General features: G+C 45.6%; 1 protein-coding gene across 16 annotated transcripts in view; it reads right to left on the bottom strand.

Annotated features, from left to right (window-relative positions):
• The window catches only part of Aopep (aminopeptidase O (putative)), a 296,983-nt gene that overhangs the window by 216,532 nt on the left and 57,289 nt on the right, over positions 1-23,162 (bottom strand). For all 16 annotated transcript variants that reach the window (XM_035443029.1, XM_035443028.1, XM_035443036.1 and 13 more), the window contains one exon: positions 22,142-22,308. In XM_035443029.1, the coding sequence (XP_035298920.1) occupies positions 22,142-22,308 (167 nt within the window). The remainder of the gene's footprint in view (positions 1-22,141; positions 22,309-23,162) is intronic.

Genomic DNA, 23,162 nt, shown 5'->3' with positions numbered 1-23,162 from the left:
CCTGTGGCAGTAAAGGGATGAGATGAGATACTGAGTAAAGAGATCTCCCAGAGGATCAAGCGAAATGTCAAATCAAACCAAGCCAAGCCAAAACAAACAACAAGAATCTGGGAGAAGAAAGTGCTGTTAGAAGCCCCAATACCCAGGAAATACAATTCCCCCAAAACATGGCAGAGAAAGTAGGAGAGGACCATCAGCTTAAAGCCCAGGGGATTACTCCTGCTATGAAACTGAAGCAGGAGAATGAAGACCAGACCCCACATTTTCAGACACACAGAGCTTACAAACATCTACTTCCTCCAAACCCATACTCTCTGGAAGCGTGCTTCAAAAAGAGGTCCGAGAAAAGAAAGGAGACCTGCAGGAGCGTAAACCATACACCTATGGGGGCTGACCGAGGGCCCAGAGAAAACCCTTCAGGAGACCAAAGAGTCGAGGGTTGGTAAACACATGGAAATCCACCAAAGCACTATGATTAACTCCAAGGAGAAGGAACACACAGGAATGACACAACCGCAGCTTTTTCTGCAAGGCTCTGGATCTTTACACACACAAACTTAAAGTACTGATGCAACTCGAATCTTGTGACCTACAAGGAGAATTGGAGATGCTGGAAAGGCCCAGCTCTGAATTTCCAAGTGCCTTATCAAGGCATGTGGGGAGGGGAACGCCAAGAGACAGGTGAAAGGCAGAAGCAACTACTTCCTTTTTTAATTTTATTTATTTTTGCCCACAGCTAAGTGCTTGAACACTGTGCGATATCCTCAGCCTCACTTTGCTTTTTATGTTAAGACAGAACCTCACTAAGTGCCTGAACTAGAGCTCTTCCTGCCTCAGGCTCCAGAGTAGCTGGGGGAAAGGTGTCTCCTGCAAGGACTACCTCAAAGTAGTTATTTCTTAAGCAGGAAGAATAATGAGAGGTAAAACAAGATGATTTACTGCTCTTTAGAAAAAAAAAGAGTACAATAAAAGCAATAGTTATTTGACTCTTAAATATTATATTTTAATGTGCAACAATTAAAATTAAATCATTTGAAGGAAATTCCTTTTTCCCCCTTTGAATGGCCTCAATCCTGTGGCAACCCTTCTCTTAACTAGCCCAGAACTGAGATTGCAAGGGAGGGTCACCATGCCCATAAAAAAAGGAGATATTTCAATGTTGAGACAGTTCTAAAATGATAAAATACAGCGTCAACTGGGAAGGAGCAACCTAGAGATAAGTATGCAGTACTAAGAAGAACCCGATGAGAATGACACACTGCACCCGCCAGGACTTTCTGCCAGTGCTGGGTTCTCAACTTGTTCTTCTGCCACCTGGCTAGTTTCAGAGTCTCGTGGAGACGCAGGGACTGAAATGATTTCTAAGTTCACTAGGAACTGGAGGGCCAACCACATGACACCTCACCTGGCCCTCAAGGTGAACTGGGAAGACACCATGGGACACAAAGGCACAGTGAGTAAGAGGGCTGGAGGTATGTAGAAAAAGCCAGTTTAGATAATTGAGGAATCTGAGTGAAATGGAGAAAGTCACGGCAAACCTGACCTGAAATCCAGCACAGAAATTTGGAGTCATCACTGCTCCCTCAAGGTCTTCTCTGAAGTTAAACAATGGAAAGTGTGTGTGTGTGTGTGTGTGTGTGTGTGTGTGTGTGTGTGTGTGTGTGTGTATTTTGGGGAATGTTAGGGACAGACAGAGCACTGTCCTATATGAAGACAAACAACACTAGAATCTGAATGTGCTTCTTAACTAAGCCAACAGAGAACCTGTGTGTCTATCTGTAGTTGCAATTGTGTCTGAAATGCTGCAGATGGCCTCCTTGGAAGAGACCATTTCATATGTCATATTTTAAAAACAGAAACATTTGCTGAGTGGTGGTGGCACACTCCTTTAATCCCAGCACTGGGGAGACACAGGCAGGCAGATCTCATTGAGTTCGAGGCCAACCTGACTACAAAGTCAGTTCCAGGACAGCCAGGGCTGTTATACAGAGAAATTCTGCTTTGGAAAAACAACAACAACAAAAAACCCCAAACAAACAAACAAAAACAACAACAACAAAAACCTCCAAACATTTACTTGGAATCAAGTGCCAGCACAGGGCACACCAGCTGGTTGGCCCTTAGGGATCTAGATCCAAAGACCTTGGGTGGTTCACTAAGCTTCCAGGGAGGGTTTCTCTCTCTCTCTCCCTCTCTCTCTCTTTTTTTTTAGATTTTATTTATTATGTATACAACATTCTGCTTCCATGTATATCTGCACACCAGAAGAGGGCACCAGATCTCATAAAGGATGGTTGTGAGCCACCATGTGATTGCTGGGAATTGAACTCAGGACCCCTGGAAGAGCAGTTAGTGCTCTTAACCTCTGAGCCATCTCTCCAGCGCCCCCAGGGAGGGTTTCTCAAGCACATCTGTCCTGATCCTGGGAAATGCTACAGCCAACCTTGGACTGTAGAGAACTTCCTGTGCCCTGGGAATCCGCAGAATTCTTAGTAGGAAGAAGCCTCTTCTGTGTTGCTCTTGGTCAGTCTACTATGAGTCTTACAAAGTCGACCTACAGTCAGGGGAGTACGACTTGAACAGCAGGGCATACATTCCAGAGAGTCTGCCATTTGTAGTCAGCCTGCCTTGCAGGCAGAATGGGTAAGGGTTCATTTCTTTCCAGAATGCAATGGGTCAATGCTGGCTCTGGAAATCCTGGGCCCAGTTCCTGCTCTATACCTGCTGGCTGGAGAACATTAGTATCTTTGTGTGCGCCAATTTCCTCATGTGTACCAGAGGAACAATCGTAGTGCCCACCTCACAGGATCATGTGAGGAATAAAATGGGTAATGCGGATACAAGTCACAAGACACAGTGTCTATCCCTGCCATCGTCAGGGGTGCTGCCACCATCTGCACCCTCTCTGCTCTGTGGCTGCCTCTCCCAGCCACTCAGGATGGCTTTCTGAAGGCAGAAGCCGGGATGTTTGAAGGTGTGACCCTCTCTGCTCTGTGGCTGCCTCTCCCAGCCACTCAGGATGACTTTCTGAAGGCAGAAGCCAGGATGTTTGAAGGCATGGCTGCCACATGTGCACTGAAACCATGACCTGATGAGGCCCACATTTGGGGTTTAAGGTTGAATGGCATTAAAACACAGTACAAACAGAACGATCCATTTTAAGGAGAATGACAGCCCAAAGCGGGCATCCTGCATGACTTCATATAGAATGGGCCATTTGGAGACTATTTAAATGGTGTTTACTTTCAGTAAGCTGTCCTCCATGAAACAGACAGTGAATGCCTTCATTTTCCTTTTTTATTCAACCCACTTGCACCCAACCCCCTCACAGAGCCAGCTGCAAAACAAAGAGAACACACTGTACTTACATTAGCCCAATGCTTTTGCTCGGTAGAAGCCAGAAGCCCATCGCACCCTGGATGACTTCATAGCCAGGCCTGGACTCATTATACAGCAGCAGAGATGGGGGCTGTAGGAATAGCCCAGAAGCAATGGTGTTCCCTCACACAGGTCTGAGCACCAAGCTCATCTGCTTTACACAGATTCTGTAACTATGGGCTTATGACCCCCTCAAAAAGAGACCAGAGTCCTTTATACCTCATACCCCTATACCATTTTCTCAAATTAGAACGTATTTAGGGGCACACTGCAATAATCTCACAAGGTGGTTGGGCAATTAGACATCTGTACCACAAGCACAGTAGCAGCAATAAGATCAAAACAGGACTGAAAATTTCCTTAGAGATAGCTGGACTTTGCAGTAATAACGGGACTTGAGAGGGGTTGATTTTCAAGTCAAAGGAGACAACTTAAAAAGTTGGTTTTGGCTAGGGATGCAACTCAGTTATGAGTACTCATGTAGCAAGTACAGAGCTCTGGGTTTGATGCCCAGCACATTACATATAATACAATAAAAACACTTCTGAAAATAAGTACAACATAACCTAGAAAGTACGAATTACCTGAATCACTCTTTTCATTTACTGCTCTGGAAACTGTCCTTGGAATAGATTTGAAGACTTTCTTCATAAGGAGATATTAGGGTGATGACCAGTGGAGAGAGACAAGACTGACAAAGTAGTCAGCTCATGGGGTGAGAGTAGGGAAGGGGGAGGATGTGACTGTGATTTTGTATCTCACACTTGTGAAAAATAACACTATTTGAGACAAGCATTTTTTTATGAAAGGAAAGAAAATTAGAAAAATCAAGGTCTTGCAGTCACTTTTTGGTCATACTGATTAGCAACGGTAAACTGATATGGTAAATGGGTAGTCAAGTCCTGCACACCTGGTACACCACTGAAACTTCAAAGGCAGCTACCACCACACAACCACCTTACTCCTACACAGGCAGAGCAGGTTGGCTTTATCTTCACAGAGTTAAGCATCTCACAGAGTGGCTGACATCCAAAGAGTTAGCTGAAGGTTGTTCAATTGGCAGAGCGCTTGCCTAGCACGTGTGAAGCCCTCAGTCCAATCCTCAGCACCACTTAAACTGGGCCTGGTGGTGCTCGTCTACAATGCTGGCAGTGGGAGGTGCAGGCAGGACACACATCCAAGGCTGTAACTGGATGTATAGCAAACCTGAGCCAGCCTGATCGACATGAGCTCTCATCTCAAAGAACAAACCAACAACAAAAATAAAATCAACCAACCAACAAAAACCAGTTCAAGGCCAGACAGATACATGAAATCTTAAAAAAAAATTATTGTTGTTTTCATTGAAAATTAAAACAGTCACTGAAAGTCTTACTATCGTAAGAACTCATGTGCCTTTGGAAGCTTTCTGCTACAGGGTAGACAAGCAGAATGAAGCCCTTAGCAATGTTCAGTTGGTATGTGCTCTCATCCAAGGGGTCACCTTTATTTCTCCTTGAATCCAATGTATTTCCTACCTCAAGACTATTTACTCTAGCTATGATTCCTTCTTCAGAGATTCCTGCCCAAACTATTTCATATGGCAGGAATGCTTTGAGAACTCACAAATGCAAGTTGCAAAAGAAGACATGTATTTATGAGTACATGATGGCTACGTTATATACATATGTATCTCATAGAAACACGTGTAAGTAAAATGTAGGCATTGAAAGAAATGTGGGCTCCCAGTTTCCACTCTTCTTACCCTCACTGAATCCCTTTCTATCCTTGGGTACTCCAGCTAACTCCAGCAGTCCTTCTGTCATGACCCTTGAGATGCTGCACTTCCATGACCTACTTTATGAGTCATTAGCACTGCTGGCACAGCCATGGCCACGACAGTCCTCCACCATTGCTCAAGGGCTGTCACTGGCATCAGGTGGGCCAGTGCCCACCAGCCTTCCTTAACAATAGCCTCACAGGCCAATGCTACCCTATAAGACCTTCTCTGCAGCAGGGTATGGACCTGGGCACGGGAGACCAGGAGAGAGTAACCTTCAAAGGTAAAAGAGCGCCACCTGCTGAAGTGAGGGGTTGCTCTGTCAACTGTGAGCATCCCTTATCTCAGGGCTTCAGGAGGGAACGCTGCACTAGGCTTGTTAGTCTGCCGGGTCTCCCTGGATGGGCACAACTCTAATGTGAATAGCTCGCTCCTGTGAAACACAAAGGACGTCAGTGGACAGAACACCACCTTTCCAGATGGTTGGTTAGAAGTCAAACATGTATGCACATCTAGTCCAGGAAAAAACAAATTCCTAGTAGTGAGAATGAGTGAATACAACCTATGCTGTCAGAAGCATGGTGGTCTAAAAAATCCTGTAACTTCTATGTATTATGTGTGTACTGAGCACAGTGCTAGGAGGCAAGCAAGCTAAGACAACAAAGCCCAAATTAAAGAATTGAGAAGCATATGACATCATCTGAGTCCACATGAGTGAGAGAATGGCAGAACACAAACCACCCTGGCTCGAGGGCAGCTGTCTACTGCGAAGACGTGTGTGTTTACCCCACCCCACCCCACCCCTCCAGAGCACCTGTGTGCACTAGCTCAGAGTGAGTTTCCAGTTCCCAGACCAAGGAGCTTTCGCCACTCTACATTTTCTGCAGTGTGTGTGTGTGTGTGTGTGTGTGTGTGTGTGTGTGTGTGTGTGTGTGTGTAGTACTTAATCATAACCACCCCTAAACACCTTTTAATTTATTACCCCCTTACACACAATCCCTATTGTGCACGTGGGAGCATTCTCAACAGTGTTGCTTATTTTGAGACATCAAAAAGGGAGAAGTTGGCTTTTAGTCTGGGTGAGTCTGGCTCCTTAAACCCTTTTTCCTAGAATTTCCCAGTCATGAAAAAGAGAATATCCAAGAACTTGTCTATTAGATATGCCAGAGAGTAGCAAATAACATTTACACTTTTTAAGACAGGGTTTCTCTGTAGCCTTGGCTGTCCTGGAACTTGTTCTGTAGACCAGCCTGACCTTGAACTCACAGAGATCTGCCAGCCTCTGTCCTCTGAATGCTGGGATTAAAGGCACATGCTACTACACATGCCTTACTTTGAAAATGAAAAGAGAGGATCCCAGAAAAAGAATTTATTTAATTTGAGATGTGCCAGCTTAGATTAAAAAAAATAATACTAACAAAGCCAGTGGGCTGGAGAGATTACTCAGAGGCTAAGGTGCGAAGTTCAGCTCACAGTACCCACATCCAGAGGCTTACAACCACCTAATCTCTAGCTCCCGAGGATCTGATGCTCCCTTCTGGCCTGTGCTGGCACCTCACTCAAGTAAAGACAATTTACAAATTCAACCTTAAAAAAACAAAAACAAAAACAAAAACCAACCCCAAAAAGGGGGAAAACAATAGCATTTTCTTTCCTTCCTTCCTTCCTTCCTTCCTTCCCTTCCTTCCCTTCCTTCCTTCCCTTCCTTCCCTTCCTTCCCTTCCTTCCCTTCCTTCCCTTCCTTCCCTCCTCCCTCCCTCCCTCCCTCCCCCCTCCCTCCTCCCTCCCTCCCTCCCTCCCTCCCTCCCTCGTTGGGCTGGGAAATGTTTTGTGGGTGTCAGAGCCATGAACATGAAATCCCAGCAAGCATCTCTTTATGGACTGCTCTCACCAGGAATTCTAAAGACGAGAAAAGGCCCACAAATATCCCTGGGAATATTAAAGTTTTCTGTGAAAATACCAAGTTTAATATTTTTGGTGGGGAAGGACGGGGTCTCACTGTATAGTCCAGGCTGACCTTAAACTCTTGCTCCTATCGCCTTAGTCTCCTGATTATTCTAATGCCTTAATGATAATCTTTAAACAGACAGACCAACAAAAACAAATAGGGGTGGAAATGGGAAAACATTTTCTGTAAAGGAACGGAGAGCAAAGGTCTGTTTCCTGTGACTCTTCCTTGTAAATGCCTGCCTGTGCTTGGAAGACACTGCAGGCAGCAGTCATAACCCAATAAAACTTATTTACCAAAACAGGCGGTGAACAGAGTCTGTCAGTGGGCTACAGGATGCTGGTGTTTTAAAGCATCCAGCCCTTGCTGCTTACACAGTAGAACTTGGCAGCTTTGGCCAAGCGGCCCTGGTTTTAAGGATAGAAAAAAGGCGCTGGGGAACTTTCCTCCATGACTAAGGAAAGCACCGAGGTCAGGTATGACTCAGGGGTGTCCCTGAATGGATGCCTGGAGAAGCCAAGGAGTGAAGATGTGAAGTCGAAGCCAGGATTACCTTAGAGACCCCAAGATGTTGGAGACGCCAGAGCCATGGGACGAGAACTGGTAACAGGGAGTAGAACCAGCCCAAGGGAAAGAAGTGTGCTGCAGTCAACAAAGCTGGAAGAAGCTGGAGATCTGAAGAGAGCTTTGACATCAAACATGGAAGCGCAGAGTTTGGAGCTTGCCCAGCTGCTTTCTGGTCTTGCGTTGGTCAGTATTCCCTCACTATGCTCCCTTCCCTACATTTTGGAATGGTAATATATATCCTGTGACATTATACGTTGAAGTATGTGATCTTTTGATTTTGATTTTGCAGGGGATTACAGTTAAAAGATTCATGAATCTCAGAAAGACTTTGAACTTCTAAAGATTGTTCAGACTGTGACAGACAATGGGGACTTTTGAAGTTGCACTAAATGCATTTTGCATTATGATACTGTTACAAGCTTTTGGGCACCAGGGAGTGGAATGTGGTAGTTTGAAAGAAAATGACCCTGAAAGGCTTTGTTGGAGTAGGTGTGGTCTTGTTGGAGGATGTGTGTCACTGTGGAGGAGGGCTTTGAGGTCCCTTCTGCTCAAGTTTCACTCAGTGTGACACTCACTTCACTTCCTGTTGCCTGAAAGATATGAAACTCTCAGCTATCTCTCTAGCACCATGTCTGCCTGCCTGCACACTGCCATGTCCATGATGATAATGGACTGAACCTCTGATGTGCAAGCCTCCACCCCAATTAAATGTTTTCCTTTATAAGAGTTGCTATGGTTATGGTGTTTCTTCATAACAAGAGAAACCGTAACTAAGACAAATACCAAGTGGTCAGCCCTGAAATTATATACATACAAATAACACAAAGCAGACTGAGCAGACTGCATGTGTGTATGTGTGTATGTATGTATGTATGTATGTATGTATGTATGTACATACATATGTAAGAAATAATAACTGAAGAAAAAGGAGCCATGATTTCAAGAAGGAGTGAAACATGGGAGGGGTTGGAAAAAAGAAATGGGAAGAGGGTAAATGATTAAATATACTTGAATTAAAAAATAAATATTATTCTAAAGTGTGAAGAACAACTGAGGACACCCAATACCAACCTCTGGTCTACACACACACACACACATACACACACCACACACGCACACACACTCAGACACATCCATACACTACACATACACACACACACACACACACACACACACACACACACACACTCAGACACATCCATACACTACACATACACACACACACACACACACACACACACACTCAGACACATCCATATACTACACACACACACACACACACACACACACACACACAAACCCAGACACATCCATACACTACACACACAAAAAGAAAACTAAAAGCCAAATAACATCAAAGTGTGTCTGAGAAGCAAATGTTGTTCTTAGCAGATTGAAGGAAAGTAGTAGGTAAGTGGGTATTACATAGTTCAGGGTAGGATATGTATTCAATCACACACATACATGCAGAAGACACACATCAGGGTAGGATAACTATTCAACTACATACATACATGCAGAACACACACAGAGAAATACAGAGGTTCACAGACAGAAAGACAGATACACACATTATACATAGCTTTCTGGATCCATCAGCATCACTCTCCTGTTGTGAGGGCAATTTCATTTTAGCAAATCTTAATTTCAGCATCAAATATGAATTGTTGGTTTAAATGTTAGTAACTTAGTAAACTATTGTATTTAACTTGTGATTTTATTTGCTTCTACAGTTGTGCAAAGTTACAATAGGTTTCTAGTTTTTAAAATATCATTCTAATACCAATGGCATCAGTCAACTCTGGTGAATGAGGGGTTTTCACTCTCCAAGAACTAAAAAGAGGGCTGGAGAGATGGTGCAGCTGTTAAGAACACTCCACCCTCTTGCAGAATATCTGAGTCTGAGTCTGATTCTGAGCAGCCACATGGCAGATCGCAATGCTCCCTACTCCAGTTCTATGGGGTGTGGCGCCCTCTTCTGGCCTCTGCAGGAATCAGGCATGCACATGGTGCACATACACACATTTCAGGTAGATGTTCATACACACAAAATAAAAATAAATCTTTTAGAGAAAAAGAAAAATGATGTTCATACTTGAGAATCACTGCTAGGCACACGGTGTCATGTCTATGATCTATGTGTCAGTCCTGAAGCATGAATGAGAAAGTATGCAGGCAGGAGAGGAAGAGGTTGTTAGGGATACAAGCATGTTAGGAAGTTTAGTTGCCAAGGAGAAGCAGCTATGGCTAAGCCCAGCTATCACTCTCTGCTGGAGACTATAGGACTTCATGTACTGAATCAATTCTGCATGACAGGGAGCCAGACAGAGGTGGGAGGAAGATCCTGAACAAATAAAGCACAACTCCACAAGACAACTGTCAATAAGGCCTTAAAGCCCAGGCTGTTGGTTAGCTTCCAGCTGCCCAAGTGAGAGAGGGTTTCAGTCACATGTGGATGGTGAACTGAGCCAAGGGAACTCAACATGTAGACATCCTGTCTGCTGGTGCGTGTCAAAGAGGAAAGACAGCCATGGAGACTGAGGAAAATGCACTTCAGCATCAAAGTACATGAAGACGTTAGTCTACACACTCAGGAGGAGGAACAAACTTTGGATATCAATTTTATACAGAAATCAAAGCCAAATTAAGAAATTGGCCTTGTTATTATGATATGAGGAGATATAATTTCTAAGTACTAAGAATATAAAGCTACACACTGACATCAGGCTGGCATGTCAGTGTGACAAACTGAGCTCAGAGAACAACAGTTACTTCCATATTTTATTTTTAAAATATCACATCATTTCAATCTCAAATGAAATTAGTAAAGAACAAAAGTATCATTCCCAAAAGTCAGTGGTGCAGAGTCTAAGCAGAGAGCTTGTCTAGAATACACAGTGTCGGGTCCCACCCCAACATGGTAAAGAAAAATCTGGCACATAAATAAAAAGACCAGCCTGAAGACTTGGAATCCTGTACTTGTGCTCTATGTGCCTAGAGCCTTAGACAAAGAATTCTCATAATCTCTACAGCCAAAGACACAACTTAAAAACCTCCAATGCCGTGTGCAGAGGCTGCTGTTGAACATTACTTTAAGTTGTGCTACATTTTGCTTATGCTGTGGAATATTTGTTTTTTAATGTTCATATTTTATTGGAATATTTGTTTAATGATGCAAAGACGTGTTGCATTCTTTTATGTTGCATTTGTTTAATGCCATAAAGCTGTATTATTTTGCCTGTCTAAAACACCTGATTGGTCTAAGAAAGAGCTGAACATCCAATAGCTAGGCAGGGAAGAGAGGATATGCAGGGTTGGCATGCAGAGAGAATGAGAGAGGAGAAAAAGAAGGGTGAGTAAGAAAAGGATAGAGAGAGAGGACATCAGGGGCAGCCACGCAGCCACGCAGCCACGCAGCCACACAGCCACGCAGCCAGGCAGCCACGCAGCCAGGCAGCCACGCAGCCAGGCAGCCACACAACCAGACATGGAATAAGAAGGAAAGAAAGGGATATAGAATAGAGAAAGGTAAAAGCCCACAGGCAAAAGGTAGACAGGATAATTTAAGAAAAGCAGGCTAGAAACAAGCCAAGCTAAGGCCAGGTATTCATAAGTAAGAATAAGTCTCCATGTATTTATTTGGGTTATTTGGGAGCTGGGTGGTAGGCCCACAAAAGAGTTAAAAAAAAAAAAACTGCAGATGCCCTACAAATAAAAACATAAGAATGTGAAATAATGCTCAACAGCATTAGCAATCACAGAAATTCAAACTGAAACCATGAGGTAGCACTTTACAGTGGCTACAGGGCTAACTTCAAAGACTGATCACACTAAGCGCTTGCGATGGTGAACTTATTTGCTACCACCAAGAACACAAAACCACAACAGCACTTTGGACAGGACCTGGCAGATAACAAAACCCAGTTTAAGTTTAGAAGCAAAAGCAGATGCTTATCACATGACCTGGAAATTCTACTCTCAGGAATTCACCCAAGAGAAATGCAGGCCATGTCTACAAAAAAAGTGTCAAATGTGCCCATTTCAGCATGATTTCTGAACTGGCCCAAACAATCTAAGTGTCTGCAGTAGGTAAGTGGATGAACCATGGTGCATTCACATGAAGAACCCTATCCATGGATTAAAGGCTGCTATGGGAGCAGCATGCTGAGTTACAGCCAGGCCCGCCGGAACACCCAGCAGAGCTAACCTCTGGAGATGGAAATCAGGTCAGGGACACAGCAGGAAGGACTGGGAGGAATAAGCGCCCACCAGGAGCCTTCTGGTGATGGAAATGTCTCGTGCTACCACAGGACAGTGCCGAAATCGTGCGGTGTATGCAGTCGTCAGAGCTCATTAAACAATACATTTAAAAGTACACACTCAGTACAAGTAACTGATACTTCACTACTACTGATTACAAAGGATCTAAAGTTTGAATTACATAACATTTCAAAACCCAAAGAGCATGTGGGCAGTGATGCCAGATGTCCCTCAAAAATTAAATCTTGATGTAAGATTTACTTCTCATACTGTCACATGAGTGATGGCAGTATTAGCCATTGTCTCAGAGAGGAAAACGGTGAAGTGGGAAATGTACATTTGGAGCTGGGTGTGGAGCCCATAGAATGACAGCCAGCATCCCCACCTGGTCCTTACTCAAAGACAGCCAGCATCCCCACCTGGTCCTTACTCAAAGACAGCCAGCATCCTCACCCGGTCCTTACTCAAAGACAGCCAGCATCCTCACCAGTCCTTACTCAAAGACAGCCAGCATCCTCACCCGGTCCTTACTCAAAGACAGCCAGCATCCTCACCAGTCCTTACTCAAAGACAGCCAGCATCCTCACCTGGTCCTTACTCAAAGACAGCCAGCATCCCCACCTGGTCCTTACTCAAAGACAGCCAGCATCCTCACCAGTCCTTACTCAAAGACAGCCAGCATCCTCACCCGGTCCTTACTCAAAGACAGCCAGCATCCTCACCAGTCCTTACTCAAAGACAGCCAGCATCCTCACCTGGTCCTTACTCAAAGACAGCCAGCATCCCCACCTGGTCCTTACTCAAAGACAGCCAGCATCCTCACCAGTCCTTACTCAAAGACAGCCAGCATCCTCACCCGGTCCTTACTCAAAGACAGCCAGCATCCTCACCAGTCCTTACTCAAAGACAGCCAGCATCCTCACCTGGTCCTTACTCAAAGACAGCCAGGATCCCCACCTGGTCCTTACTCAAAGACAGCCAGCATCCTCACCAGTCCTTACTCAAAGACAGCCAGCATCCCCACCTGGTCCTTACTCAAAGACAGCCAGCATCCTCACCCGGTCCTTACTCAAAGACAGCCAGCATCCTCACCCGGTCCTTACTCAAAGACAGCCAGCATCCTCACCTGGTCCTTACTCAAAGACAGCCAGCATCCCACCTGGTCCTTACTCAAAGACAGCCAGCATCCTCACCTGGTCCTTACTCAAAGACAGCCAGCATCCTCACCTGGTCCTTACTCAAAGACAGCCAGCATCCTCACCTGGTCCTTACTCAAAGACAGCCAGCATCCTCACCCGGTCCTTACTCAAAGACAGCCAGCATCCTCACCTGGTCCTTACTCAAAGACAGCCAGCATCCTCACCTGGTCCTTACTCAAAGACAGCCAGCATCCCCACCCGGTCCTTACTCAAAGACAGCCAGCATCCTCACCAGTCCTTACTCAAAGACAGCCAGCATCCTCACCTGGTCCTTACTCAAAGACAGCCAGCATCCTCACCCGGTCCTTACTCAAAGACAGCCAGCATCCTCACCCGGTCCTTACTCAAAGACAGCCAGCATCCTCACCTGGTCCTTACTCAAAGACAGCCAGCATCCTCACCCGGTCCTTACTCAAAGACAGCCAGCATCCTCACCCGGTCCTTACTCAAAGACAGCCAGCATCCTCACCCGGTCCTTACTCAAAGACAGCCAGCATCCTCACCCGGTCCTTACTCAAAGACAGCCAGCATCCTCACCTGGTCCTTACTCAAAGACAGCCAGCATCCTCACCTGGTCCTTACTCAAAGACAGCCAGCATCCTCACCCGGTCCTTACTCAAAGACAGCCAGCATCCTCACCTGGTCCTTACTCAAAGACAGCCAGCATCCTCACCTGGTCCTTACTCAAAGACAGCCAGCATCCTCACCAGTCCTTACTCAAAGACAGCCAGCATCCCCACCTGGTCCTTACTCAAAGACAGCCAGCATCCTCACCAGTCCTTACTCAAAGACAGCCAGCATCCTCACCCGGTCCTTACTCAAAGACAGCCAGCATCCTCACCAGTCCTTACTCAAAGACAGCCAGCATCCTCACCTGGTCCTTACTCAAAGACAGCCAGCATCCCCACCTGGTCCTTACTCAAAGACAGCCAGCATCCCCACCTGGTCCTTACTCAAAGACAGCCAGCATCCCCACCTGGTCCTTACTCAAAGACAGCCAGCATCCTCACCCGGTCCTTACTCAAAGACAGCCAGCATCCTCACCTGGTCCTTACTCAAAGACAGCCAGCATCCTCACCTGGTCCTTACTCAAAGACAGCCAGCATCCTCACCTGGTCCTTACTCAAAGACAGCCAGCATCCTCACCTGGTCCTTACTCAAAGACAGCCAGCATCCTCACCTGGTCCTTACTCAAAGACAGCCAGCATCCTCACCTGGTCCTTACTCAAAGACAGCCAGCATCCTCACCTGGTCCTTACTCAAAGACAGCCAGCATCCTCACCTGGTCCTTACTCAAAGACAGCCAGCATCCTCACCTGGTCCTTACTCAAAGACAGCCAGCACCCGGTCCTTACTCAAAGACAGCCAGCATCCTCACCAGTCCTTACTCAAAGACAGCCAGCATCCTCACCTGGTCCTTACTCAAAGACAGCCAGCACCCGGTCCTTACTCAAAGACAGCCAGGTCCTTACTCAAAGACAGCCAGCCACCTGGTCCTTACTCAAAGACAGCCAGCACACCTGGTCCTTACTCAAAGACAGCCAGCACCTGGTCCTTACTCAAAGACAGCCAGCACACCTGGTCCTTACTCAAAGACAGCCAGCCAGTCCTTACTCACACCTGGTCCTTACTCAAAGACAGCCAGCATCCCCACCTGGTCCTTACTCAAAGACAGCCAGCATCCCCACCTGGTCCTTACTCAAAGACAGCCACCTGGTCCTTACTCAAAGACAGCCAGCACCTGGTCCTTACTCAAAGACAGCCAGCATCCTCAGTCCTTACTCAAAGACAGCCAGCATCCCCACCTGGTCCTTACTCAAAGACAGCCAGCATCCCCACCTGGTCCTTACTCAAAGACAGCCAGCATCCCCACCCGGTCCTTACTCAAAGACAGCCAGCCAGTCCTTACTCAAAGACAGCCAGCATCCCCACCTGGTCCTTACTCAAAGACAGCCAGCATCCTCACCCGGTCCTTACTCAAAGACAGCCAGCATCCTCACCGGTCCTTACTCAAAGACAGCCAGCATCCCCACCTGGTCCTTACTCAAAGACAGCCAGCATCCCCACCTGGTCCTTACTCAAAGACAGCCAGCATCCTCACCTGGTCCTTACTCAAAGACAGCCAGCATCCTCACCTGGTCCTTACTCAAAGACAGCCAGCATCCTCACCTGGTCCTTACTCAAAGACAGCCAGCATCCTCACCTGGTCCTTACTCAAAGACAGCCAGCATCCTCACCAGTCCTTACTCAAAGACAGCCAGCACCTGGTCCTTACTCAAAGACAGCCAGCATCCTCACCCGGTCCTTACTCAAAGACAGCCAGCATCCTCACCTGGTCCTTACTCAAAGACAGCCAGCATCCTCACCCGGTCCTTACTCAAAGACAGCCAGCATCCTCACCCGGTCCTTACTCAAAGACAGCCAGCATCCTCACCTGGTCCTTACTCAAAGACAGCCAGCATCCTCACCCGGTCCTTACTCAAAGACAGCCAGCATCCTCACCCGGTCCTTACTCAAAGACAGCCAGCATCCTCACCCGGTCCTTACTCAAAGACAGCCAGCATCCTCACCTGGTCCTTACTCAAAGACAGCCAGCACCCGGTCCTTACTCAAAGACAGCCAGCATCCTCACCTGGTCCTTACTCAAAGACAGCCAGCATCCTCACCCGGTCCTTACTCAAAGACAGCCAGCATCCTCACCGGTCCTTACTCAAAGACAGCCAGCATCCTCACCTGGTCCTTACTCAAAGACAGCCAGCACCGGTCCTTACTCAAAGACAGCCAGCATCCTCACCCGGTCCTTACTCAAAGACAGCCAGCAGTCCTTACTCAAAGACAGCCAGCATCCTCACCTGGTCCTTACTCAAAGACAGCCAGCATCCCTCACCCGGTCCTTACTCAAAGACAGCCAGCATCCTCACCCAGTCCTTACTCAAAGACAGCCAGCATCCTCACCCGGTCCTTACTCAAAGACAGCCAGGTCCTTACTCAAAGACAGCCAGCATCCTCACCCGGTCCTTACTCAAAGACAGCCAGCATCCTCACCAGTCCTTACTCAAAGACAGCCAGCATCCTCACCAGTCCTTACTCAAAGACAGCCAGCATCCCCACCTGGTCCTTACTCAAAGACAGCCAGCATCCCCACCTGGTCCTTACTCAAAGACAGCCAGCATCCTCACCTGGTCCTTACTCAAAGACAGCCAGCATCCCCACCCGGTCCTTACTCAAAGACAGCCAGCATCCCCACCCGGTCCTTACTCAAAGACAGCCAGCATCCTCACCAGTCCTTACTCAAAGACAGCCAGCATCCTCACCTGGTCCTTACTCAAAGACAGCCAGCATCCTCACCTGGTCCTTACTCAAAGACAGCCAGCATCCCCACCCGGTCCTTACTCAAAGACAGCCAGCATCCTCACCCAGTCCTTACTCAAAGACAGCCAGCATCCCACCTGGTCCTTACTCAAAGACAGCCAGCATCCCCACCCGGTCCTTACTCAAAGACAGCCAGCATCCTCACCAGTCCTTACTCAAAGACAGCCAGCATCCTCACCTGGTCCTTACTCAAAGACAGCCAGCATCCTCACCCGGTCCTTACTCAAAGACAGCCAGCATCCTCACCCGGTCCTTACTCAAAGACAGCCAGCATCCTCACCCGGTCCTTACTCAAAGACAGCCAGCATCCTCACCCGGTCCTTACTCAAAGACAGCCAGCATCCTCACCCGGTCCTTACTCAAAGACAGCCAGCATCCTCACCCGGTCCTTACTCAAAGACAGCCAGCATCCTCACCAGTCCTTACTCAAAGACAGCCAGCATCCTCACCCGGTCCTTACTCAAAGACAGCCAGCATCCTCACCCAGTCCTTACTCAAAGACAGCCAGCATCCTCACCTGGTCCTTACTCAAAGACAGCCAGCATCCCCACCTGGTCCTTACTCAAAGACAGCCAGCATCCCCACCCGGTCCTTACTCAAAGACAGCCAGCATCCTCACCAGTCCTTACTCAAAGACAGCCAGCATCCTCACCCGGTCCTTACTCAAAGACAGCCAGCATCCTCACCCAGTCCTTACTCAAAGACAGCCAGCATCCTCACCTGGTCCTTACTCAAAGACAGCCAGCATCCTCACCTGGTCCTTACTTGAAGAAAAAAGTTAACATTTAGCTAAGAACTGTTCATAAGTGAATACATTTCAGTCACTCAAAATATGAGGACACTTAGAAAATGAACTATAGGGGACACATTAACCACGCCTCCTCGGGTCTGGCTACAGGTGTACCTGGCCATACCCCCTAGGGCATGGTCAAGGTGACGTGAGGGAGGTTTAAGAGTGAGGGAACTCACATGTGGTCCCTTCTTCCCTTTCATCATTGGCTTGCTGTACTTACTCTGTTCCCTGCCGGCTGGCTAGGTTGCTCTGTAAGTGAGGCATCTCCCTAATAAATACCCTAATAACTTTACCTGGCTCCGTATTGGTAATTTACCCATTGATGAACTATAAACCCACTTTTGGAGAAAAAAAATTTTTTTAAATATTTACCACAAACAACTGAAAAACAATTTAAGCTTAAAAGATCAACAATGAAAAATTAGTTTAAACAAGTATTCAACATGATTTGAAACTGGGTGAAATGTGAAACAGTAACAGTAACTCCTCAAGATGTAACACAAAGCAAAATAAGAGGGAAATGCACTTGAATTCCAGGTTGTATTAAAACTTCCCAGTGCTGTAAAAGGACACAGTACACTCACGTGCAATCCACTCAGAAAAAGAGAAAAGCTAAGCAAGTGAAACCAACAGCCTTGGTGCCCCGGAGGCAGGTTGTCAGGAAGCTGGGGAGGGGGAGTAGGAAGGAAATTGTACTGGGCTAGGGCAGACTGCAGCTGGTATAGTGCTTTTCCTGTGGCATACATACTGCATACCAAGTCTCACAGCAGCCAGGGGTACATGAGTCCCTTTGTCAAAACACGTAGCACAGGCACTGAAACCAACAGTTGAGAAATGGGATCCCATGCTTCTGCACAGCCAAGGGCACCACAACCCAGTGAAAAGGCAGCCTATAGAATGGGTAAATTGTCTTTATAAGCTGTACATCTAAGAAACGGTTAATGTCCAGCATACACAAAGATTTCAAAAAGCTCAACACCAATTGGGAGGTTTGTACCAAATCTAAAACTGGGGCATGGGATTAAACAGAATTTTCAAAAGAAGAAATACAAATGGCTGAGAAATATTTTAGACATCTGTGACCATGACAAAAATATACATTTAAACTGTTTTGAGATTTCACCCTACCCAAGTTACCATAGCTAAGATTAGAAAAAAAAATACTGGCTTGATTGTGAGAACACTTATTCACTGTTGTTGAGAGTGAAAACTGGTGTAGCCATTGTGAAATAGGTGTAGTGGTTCCTCAAAAGCTAGAAATATATCCACCATATGATCCCAAAACTATTCCCAAAGGACTCTATATGCTATGGCTGAAATACTTGATCATCCATGTTTATTGCTGCTCTATCATAATAGCCACAGAGTAGAGACAGCACAGACACCCATCGGCTGAGGAATGAAGGATGGACATGTGGTGTATTTACACAAGGGACTATTATTCATTTGTAAAAAAAAACATGAAATTATAAAATCTGCACATAAATGGAGGGAGCTATAAACAATCGCTCTGAGTGAGGTAACTGACCTAGAAACACAAGCACTATATCTTCTTTCTGTGTGTGGATGCTAGTTGTGGACATTCAGATATGTGTGCTTAAGCTAGAGTACCCACAGAAGTCAGGAAACCAGTAAGCAGCCATGGGAGAGGACATCATGGAAAAGAGGGTAAGGGGAATGCTGGAACAAAGGGTGTTTAACAATGTGGTGGGAGCAGAAGGGCAGCGTGGAGAAGGGGGTACAGGAAGGACAAGGAACAAAAAAAGACCTTTGAAAATGCCATTGAAACATAGTGCTGCAGGATTTCCAAGTTTGTTTTTACAGTGCAGAGACTTACTACCAGTCAATGTGTGCATGTACACATACATACATACATACATACATATATACATACACACACATACATACACATACATACATACACACATACATACACATACATACATACACACACACATACATACACATACATACATATACATACATACATATACATACATACACATACATACATACACACATACATACATATATACATACACACATACATACATACATATACATACATATATACATATATACACACACACATACATACACACACACACATACACACACACACATACATACACACATACACATACATACACACACACACATACATACACACACACACACATACACACACACATACACAACACATACACACACACACACATACATACACACATACATATACATACACACATACATATACATACATACACACATACATATACATACATACACATATATACATACATACATACATATATACATATATACATACATATATACATATATACATGGAAATCCTGCAGTGGTATTTCTTACAAATATACAAGAAGTTTAGAAGCTACCCTAAAACAGGGAACATTACTTTCCCCAGACACTACAGACTATCAAATATATCAAATAAAAAAACCCACTGTTAGAATGGGTTACCTCTCTTTGAGTCATCCGTGGAGTCCCACAGATCCCCCTAGACAGTGCAGGGTACTGTTATTACTCTTGACTACCTTTCCGAACTTCATGGTAAGACTGTTGCTGAAGATAGTGTATACCTGATCCACAGAACATGGCAAAATCACGCTGGCACTGATCTGGAAGACTCATCCCTACGGGCTAGCTTGCAGAGTAATGGGAGGTTCTATGCTCACTACAGAGGGAGAAAAAGAGTCAACAGTTCTTACCCAGATTGAAGCCTGTGAGCTACTGTAATCCAGCTGTGATGTGGAAAGACATGCTCACTGCTCTAAGAGTGGCATGAATGTTCTAGCAGCAACCAACCACTGTCTGACTGGACTTAAGCCTGCTCCACAGGATGGAACCCATGCCTGGCACCTTCAAGTAGGATAAAGATCCATGGGTGGCTGTCATAGGTCCTAGGGAAGAGCCCAGTGCTGTCATTCTGCTAAATGGACATCGTAATAAACTGTCCCTAAGCAATTATCTCTGTGCCCATAGGTTAATGCGTTCACTTGTCAAGCCTCACCAGAGAGCTAGCTTCTTTTTTTTTTTTTTTACAGGGCAGAGACTTACAACCAGTCAATGTACACAGAATAAGAAATGGGACATCTATACCATATTCGTCCCTGCCAGGCTCGGGGTTACCTTGGAAGACATCAAGGATGGAGTATAGAGCCATAGGAAATGGATGTCTTCAGCAGATGGTGTCTGCTTGCCGTGATAGTGCTGCATACAGGAACTCACAGCACCTGACACAACGTGCACAAGACCAAGCTAGCCAACATCGAAGCCAGGGAGGAGCACATGAAGCCCCTCCCCCAGCTGAGGAGCTTCTGGCAACTGATGGCTGCCAGGAGAGGGATGAGGCCCATGGGAGGCGGTCTCACACCCATGCACATACAGGCAGCACTAAATAGATACCGTGGGAGGGAAAGGCGGGGGTGGGGGGTGGATAGAAGGAATAAGGGGGTAAATTTGATCAGAATACATATGTCAATATGAAAGTCTCCAATATTTTTTTTTAAAAATTGGTATATGCATGGGCAGAGGCTGTCTCAAATGGACTGTCATGAAAACGTTAACCCCCAAATTTTAAAAACTAAAAAGAGACTTTGAAGTCCTGCATTTATTTGTAAATACAGTATCTATATTTAAAAATATCAATGTTAAGCTCAAGAATCTGGCACATATGCAACACATCCAACTATGATGAAGCAAATGTCACAAATCAGAAAAGATGAGTTCATCAGCCCTGAGGCTTTCTATGTGGAAACAGGCAATGCTTTAGATCATCAAACTAAAGGAGGCCCTTGCCTGATCCATGAGTACCATGCCACCAGGCACAGATTCTCAGCATGGGTAAGACAGCATCATCTGGGAAATACTGTGGCCACAGGGCACAGCCTAGACATGCCCCAACTCGGACTCTGCCACTCACTCATTCATTCAATCGCCTTCTTGGGAACCTAATACAACTCTATTGATATCAATAAAACAATCAGGTGATCAAAATATCCACCAATGAGAGAGTCAGGCAGATTCTGACGTACTCAATCAAAAAATATGCTAACATTTTAAATTAATGTGTAACAAACCTAAATATGGTCAATGTATACTATTCACAAGGAAAGCAGGTGGCATTGTTGTCCACCATAAGGGCAATTTAGTACCTCTTGATATGCTTGGGTCTTAAGTACTGGGGGAGATGCAACATGTGAGCAGACATTCTTCGCAAATTATTTCATTTTGGTTTTTGATTTTTTTTGTATATTTTCAAGTTTTCTCTGTTAAGTATGTGGAAGGGGACACCATATTTTATACTAGGAAATAGTACTTTTTCCTGGCATCAGCTTGCTGAAGATATCAAATGGACAGCGAGCAAGTGCCTCATAAGAGACCCGGGCGATGTGTTGGTTCTCTCCACCATTTTTTCTGACACACCCTGAGTTCAGATTTCCAAGCTGAGCAAGCTGGCTAGCCAGAATACTACCTCTTAGGAAAACAGACAACCACATATAGATACCATTTCCAAACCACACACAGCTCAACTCTAATGTGTTTCCATGACATACTTGCCTATCCAAGAAGTCTTCAACCAAGACCACACACACTTGCTCCACAAACCACCAGATACGAATGACTCTGGAATCATCTGAATTGGTAACTTTGGTGTGGAGAGTCTGGAAACCCATGTCCAGACTCCCAAGTGCTCCTCCCTACCCCTGTGCTGCTTCTGGCAGGGTTTTCATTCTAGCCTCAGCAGCCAAGCTGCTCCTCAGAGGCCACAGCACAGATGATGGGTCCCTGGGTCCAGTGTGTGCGTCACACCCAAGTAAGAAAGAACACATGTACAGTACCTTCTCGAAGTGGTGTGGGCTTGGCAGAATTTTCCCCACTCATTAAAACAACAGAAGATGCAGCTGCTCGAACTGTAGCCTGCCATGTTGACATGGCAACGGGTGGTTCCTGGCATGGAAAAAGGGCCCTGTTGTTGATGGGGGATCCCATAGTATAAACACATGGCCTGCAGAAGACAAAGACAGACAAGGGAAGAGTCTTTAAAATGAGTTGTCATTTATCTCACCACTATGGCAAGAAGGTCATGTTGAGCTTTGCAAGTAGAAACATTTGAGCTTTGTAGCTGACTCAGAGCACATTGAACTGAACATGCCAAGGGACTGCTAAATCAATAGCTCAGTGGTTATTCCTCCCAAATGATTCAAGTATGTGAAATGGTGTGTGTGTGTGTGTGTGTGTGTGTGTGTAGATGTGTGTAGGTGTGTAGATGTGTGTGTGTGTGTGTGTGTGTGTTAGGTGTGTGTAGGTGTGTAAATGTCTGTGTGTTAGATGTGTGTAGGTGTGTCTGTAGATGTGTGTAGGTATGTAGATATGTATAGGTGTGTAGATGTGTGTAGGTATATAGATGTGTGGAGGGGTGTATACGTGTGTGTGGAGGGGTATATATGTGTGTGTGTAGGTGTATTGATGTGTGTGTGTGTGTGTGTGTGTGTGCGCGCGCGCGCGCACGAAGGGGTGTATGTAAATGTGTGTGTAGGGGTGTGTGTATAGGTGTGTATGTGTGTAGATATGTGTGTGTGTGTGTGTGTGTAGGTGTGGTAGATGTGTGTAAGTGTAGGTGTGTGTGTGTGTGTGTGTGTGTGTGTGTGTGTGTATGTGTGTGTAGAGAAAACATTGGATAAAGTTTTAAGCACTATGCTGCAAAGTTATAATTTATGCTCCCCTTAGGCCTTTCTGCCTTCAAAGGAAAAAAGCTTCAGAGACATTCTTACAGACTTTTTGGAAAGTATTCTGGAAAAGAAAACATGGCTGGAGATTTCTGTGATTATTAATCTTGGAAAAACAAGCGGTGGTCTCAAA

The sequence above is a fragment of the Cricetulus griseus genome, chromosome 3 (assembly GCF_003668045.3).
Source record: "Cricetulus griseus strain 17A/GY chromosome 3, alternate assembly CriGri-PICRH-1.0, whole genome shotgun sequence".
Lineage (NCBI taxonomy): Eukaryota > Metazoa > Chordata > Mammalia > Rodentia > Cricetidae > Cricetulus > Cricetulus griseus.
The sequence above is the reverse complement of the archived record's forward strand: the minus strand, read 5'-3'. Positions and strand labels throughout refer to the sequence as shown.